Source organism: Mizuhopecten yessoensis, unplaced genomic scaffold, assembly GCF_002113885.1.
Source record: "Mizuhopecten yessoensis strain PY_sf001 unplaced genomic scaffold, ASM211388v2 scaffold8361, whole genome shotgun sequence".
Classification (NCBI taxonomy): domain Eukaryota; kingdom Metazoa; phylum Mollusca; class Bivalvia; order Pectinida; family Pectinidae; genus Mizuhopecten; species Mizuhopecten yessoensis.
Window position 1 is genome coordinate 793,760 of NW_018407509.1, and position 5,831 is coordinate 799,590.

Genomic DNA, 5,831 nt, shown 5'->3' on the forward strand with positions numbered 1-5,831 from the left:
ATTGGGCCTGTAGCATGCTGGGATGAAGGACTACCATGTTAGTTCAAATGAATGACCTTGATCCACTTTCAACCTAATGTCCTTGTTCAACAATCAAGGTCAGAGGCATCATATGTTTAAATCTTTTAATAGGTTCTTATGAAATCTTAAGATTACAAGTGTTAGATAAATAACAGGTGAGCGATGCAGGCCCATTGGGCCTCTTGGTTTTTTTTGGCCTTAAATGAACCACAATATCTTTTTCACAGGTTGATATGGTACTTTGAGCCCTCAGTCCTTACCACTTTTGCCCTGCTGGGTTTGGCTGTGAGTCTCATCGACTTCCTTGTGCCTATGATTGGTCCAAACTTTTTCGCATCGAAATGGTAAGTACTGTAGTCATTGAGAGGCATTTTGACTCCATTAGGTTTGAGCTCACTCACTAAGGAATATTTACAATAGCTCATTGATATACCTTTGAAATGGTGCAGAATGTTTTTCCTTCAATTTTCTTCTCTGTTTGAAATTTCAACACATAGTTTCAATAACTTGGAAAAGAATATGAAAAAATAACAAATAAATATCATTGAGAAGAGTCTGCAGTCAGGTTACCCTAGGAGTCAAAACTCAGATCACAAATCTATCTTGACCACCTGCGATACTCAAAAGGGTTATGCTCACCTTTGCTCTCTGCATCCCTGGAATATGTCACAGCAAAATTGAAGCTTTTCGATTGGTCTCAGTTAAAAAAAACTTGACCAATTGCTAGGCTGATACCTGTCCCTGGATGGTTACAGAGGAGCGACACCCGACTTGAAAGCCAGTCAATTTTTATCATTAAGATACTGCGAGATACTTTTGATGTACATCAAAGGATCAAACTAGTCTTTTTGTCTCATCCACAAGGTGGCGCACACTAAGCATTCAGTTTTGTCATGACATATTCTGTGGGTGCAGAGAGTGTAAGTGAGCGTAACTAACCACTGGACAATTGAGGATGCATCTTGACTAAAATGTATCATATTTGTTATATAACTTTCTGCTGACAATGATGTTATATTACACCAGGACCGGTCGCCAGGAACATCAGTACGAGGAGATCTGTAAGCGAATCATGCATTTTAAGTATCATTCAAGTAATCTGATGGATTCTATGGTTTCCCTGAAGACAGAAAGGCCCAAAACAGTAAGTATTCACATTTTTTTCTCGGGCAGTATGTTTGGTAATAGGAATTATAAGCATCCTCGTGCCACTGCCAAAGACTGAAAACAAGCGTTGAAAACATTTCTTCCTGGTACGATAGTAGCTTTGAGAAATCATTTCTGAAAAGAAAACCATTCCTTTATACCTTGTGGAATTAAAAAAAAAAGGTTTAAATTAACAAAAAGTAATCAACAAAGGATGGTCTTAGTGTAAAAATACAATAGACCCAGGACTCGTACCCTGGACCTTCGTTCATTATACTGTCGTTCTTATCAACTGAGCTACTTGGTCAACGACAAAACCCTGGCACAAAAAAACATATTTTTTCTTATTTTTCCAAAAATAAAATTCCTATCTAACACTGTGCCATAATCATAATTTTGAAGGATTAAATTCTTTTAACAGTGTTTTTCTTTTTTCTTTTCTTTTCTAAATTGAAGTTTTGAATGTGTTTATTTTGTTCCAGTATTTCCTCATTGTGATGGGAGCACTGGTGTCTATGGCTTGGATGGGCAGTAGAATGGACAATCTCTTACTTACCTATTTCCTACGTAAGTACCAATCTCAACACTTGTTGGTTAACTCATTCACCCCTGAAGACACATTTGAACTCTTCCAATTCAAAGGTTGGAATAGTTCATTATGAAATTTCAGGGGTTAATGAGTTAAGGTACATATTTAATTTATTGAAGGTTCAATTGGATGGCAATAGTAATGATGATTGAATTTCATAGAAATATATAGTCATCATATTTCTTTGACAAGCTGGAGCTATAAATACTAAATTATTTTCAGTATTTACCAATATATACAAAGCTTATTTGCAAAAGAATTGAATATTTAAAAAGATCCTTTGTATAATGGGTAAACATGTTACCCGTCCCCCTGAGTGCCTGCAGTATTAGAGTACAATTGGGCAAAATGTTTCAATGATTTTTGGCAGCTGACTTTACAGATACGGCACACTGTGGCTTAGTGCGTTAACGTTGTTGTCCGCGGTTTAGAGTCGAAACACCGGTCATTTGGACTCTTACTTTGACAAAGGAAACAGACGTTTTCGATCAATCAGTGAAATGTAATTATTTTGTGAAAAATATTCCTCTAAAATTGATTTCAATAAATATTTTTTTCAGTTTTCTCTTAGGTTTAGTTCGATGAAATTAATAATCTAATTGAAAAGCTCTATTGACAACTTAAGTTTTTAACCAATCAAAATACTGTACATGACAATGTGCAGAACAAGGGGCCTGTTTGTTTATGTGAAACAACCAGTTTGTCTGTTTTTAAATGTAACATTTCAGGTATAAAACCTAGCGGACCAGCAAATGTGTATGCAGGCCTTGCAAGGTTTTGTCAAGGGCCGTCTGAAAGCAGATTAATTGGGTTTAACCTTATTTCATTAACGAGCATATCTGGTTCAACCAGTCAAACCGATTGGGAATAACAAAAACGGCCAAGCAAGTTTAAATGATTGTGCCAACTTTCTTATTCTGTATGTGTATTAAGTAGTCCAAGGGAGACAATTTCAGTTTTTCTGAATGTCAGAACTAGATAATGAGTGAAGAGCCTAAACATTTCAAATTATTATATATTTTGAAATCATAAGGAATGCAAAAAAAATAAGTCCATTGGTTATGGGTATATATTTACATAATTAATATGCTCTAGATTTTTGGTACAATTTCAAATTTGAATAAGTTTGGGTGGGTGGGGGTAGGGTTACAGGGAGGTGCTTATTATTGATAATATATGGGTCGTGGGATCTAAAATAATCGATAAAAATATGTACTGTAGTGGGACTACGCAAAAATCCCTTTCTGAGGTCACAAAACGTGCCTGGTTTGGTTCTCCTATATATTTATTTAAAATAATCCTCAGCTGAGGAAAATGGAGTATTTAGATTGTGTCTCTTGACAAAACTATGTGTACATGTACATGTAATTATATATATTAAGTAGAGAAAAGAATTACTTGACATTTTTTCCAGAAAAACAAATTTCATTATTTTTTTAAAATTGTTTTACATAAATAGTTTCTGAGCATTAAACAAGAGTACGCGTACGCACAATATATGAATATTTACGGTACAAATTCTAAGATGAAAATGGAACAGGAATTTATACTGAAGGGTTTATTTTCCCTTCTCTTTCATAATGTAAGATTGTTGTTTTGATCAATACAAATACTGCATAAACAGGTAAGGAAAAACTTGTTTCCATAAAAATGTGTTTTCATGTCTTTAATGTAAAATAATCCTGACCACAAATTTGTATTTCAGTCACCATTCTGATGTTGGTGCCAGGTATCCGACGCCACGGCGTCCTGCAGAAGTACTTCTCGCGCGTGTTTGGTGTTGTCACATCACTTGTGAGAGGAAAAGCCAAGAAGTTCAAGTCGAGTTAGACTGCTGGGTGGTCGTCGTCACCGCCCCCTTTCGTCCAATCTAACCCACTCAGTACATTGCCAGCTTAACAGTAGGACGGTCGTCTTTGAGTAATCTTCGAGGATCAGTGACCCCTGTTTACACTGCGTCTTTATATATGTAAAGGAGATTTGCTTTTCTTTTTTCTTTTTTCTTTATTTAAGTTTACATTTTGTTTGAAACTGTGAAAGCTAGAAAAGTGCTTTTGGGTCAAGAGGGGATCAAGAGGAGTAAACATTGTTTTTATAGGAAAAAAGAAAAAAAATGAAAACCTTGATGGGTTTGATAATATCAATCTGAATCCAAACCTAATTTCAGTTAGGGCTGTTCCAAAATTAATGGTATGGGAGGGGTGGGGTGGGGTGGGGTGGGAGGCAAAGCTGACTTGTATAAGGAATGTTTAAAAATTAAAACTGACTTGTATAAAAATTTGAATTAAAATATTTTTTTGTTCCCTGTGAAGGTAGAGTAAATGGGTGTTATTATTATCGTGATTTAATCTTGCCGTCAATATTGTATTAATTACAGGTGCCTCCTACCTCTCCCATGCAATCAGTTATGGAATAGCCCTTTTAAGTGTTAAAAAAAATCCTGTCAGGTTATATTGGAAATGAAATGCTACTAATAAAGTCAAAATGCAAAAAAAAAACTTGAAATTATTTAAAAGATTTTTTTTGTTCCCTGTGAAGGTAGAGTAAATGGGTTCAATTGAGTGGATGAAATTGTTTTATAAAATTGCCACGTGACACGTTCAATTTACGTGTTGATTAAGAGTATGGAATAATTCTGTATTGTGGAATTATCTGTATTAAATGGAAAGTAATCACTGATTGGCATATTTCTTTTATGTCCCACCATTTCAAATTTAATGTCTTTTTTTAGACCCATTGACTTTTGCAGTTTTGGTTTTATATAGTTAAGCATAGGGTATACAGTATTTCCAAAGATACCAAAGTACATACGTATATAATATTGTTTTGCTTTCTAGACTTTTGAGTTTCTTGGGGAAATTCTTTGGTGGAGTGTACAGGTAGTATACTAAGTAAGCGTGCAGAATGTTATAATGGTGATTTATTTTTATGTTTATTGCAATAGCTTAACAACTGTAATTATTGAAAGCCACATGATCTATCCTCTGTATATGGTTATTATTTTAGGGACCATGTCCGCAGTAGTTTTGTTGTATTATTTTTAGCCTATATGTCTGTTATTGTTGGAACTCTGTTTTTGTTAACAGTATATTATGTTACATGTGTATTGCACAATATCCATTTTAGTTGATTAATATGTTTGTCAAGTTAACCAAGAAAGTTAACCTAATGTGTTCTTGACTTTTTATTAATTACCTGTAATATTCTTTGTTAAAAACTACTGCAATGACAGAAAAATGATAAGAAGAAGAACAGCTAAAAACAGATATAAATTGCATTAGGATTATAATAATTGTCTTCCAAGTTGATCTGCCTTAATTGGTTGCAAGATAATCAAGATTCATTGCCAAATGACCACAGTTCATGGCCAGATGAATAGGGTTCATGACAGATGAACCAAATGTTCAAGATTGATTGCCAGTTGAACATTGTTCATTACCAGATGACCTGAGTTTATGGCCAAATGATCACGGATCATGAACAGATGATCAAGGTTCATGACCACATGAACAAGATTCATGACCAAATGGTTGCGGTTCATGACCATATGAAGAGGGTTTGTGATAGGTTGATCAAACGATCATGATTCATTACCAGAATAAAAATGTTTATGGCCAAATGATTAAGGATCATGAACAGATGATCAAGGTTTATGACCGCATGAACAAGGTTCATGACCAGATGGCTAGGGTTCATGGCCAGTTCTCTCTATCTATTCATATATTTAAGGCCAAATGATTAAGGATCATGAACAGATGATCAAGGTTCATGACTGCATGAACAAGGTTCATGACCAGATGTCTGGGGTTCATGGCCAGTTCTCTCTATCTATTCATATATTTATGGCTGTTGTGCACTTATTATATTGATGTTGTGAATTGTAGTGAGAAGTTGTTGGTGCTGTGGAAGTAACTATATAGATAGATTCATCTTCTATTCATATTTACTGGTACATGCTCTGTACCGTTTACACCAACATACTGACTTAACAAAAAGTTGGATCTACTATCCTGCTAGAGTAACTCTATAAGTGCCATTTGTAGTTAAACTTGTAATATTCTAACCATTCTTCTGT

The 5,831-nt window shown here is 34.8% G+C and overlaps 1 protein-coding gene across 1 annotated transcript in view; it reads left to right on the forward strand.

Annotated features, from left to right (window-relative positions):
• Positions 1-3,966, forward strand: part of LOC110455685 (ADP-ribosylation factor-like protein 6-interacting protein 1) — a 7,315-nt gene extending 3,349 nt beyond the window's left edge. Inside the window, exons 3-6 of the mRNA XM_021505961.1 lie at positions 249-365; positions 1,048-1,165; positions 1,650-1,734; positions 3,462-3,966. Of these exons, the coding sequence (XP_021361636.1) occupies positions 249-365; positions 1,048-1,165; positions 1,650-1,734; positions 3,462-3,586 (445 nt within the window). The 3' untranslated portion in view covers positions 3,587-3,966. The remainder of the gene's footprint in view (positions 1-248; positions 366-1,047; positions 1,166-1,649; positions 1,735-3,461) is intronic.
• The last annotated feature ends 1,865 nt before the right edge of the window (positions 3,967-5,831 follow it).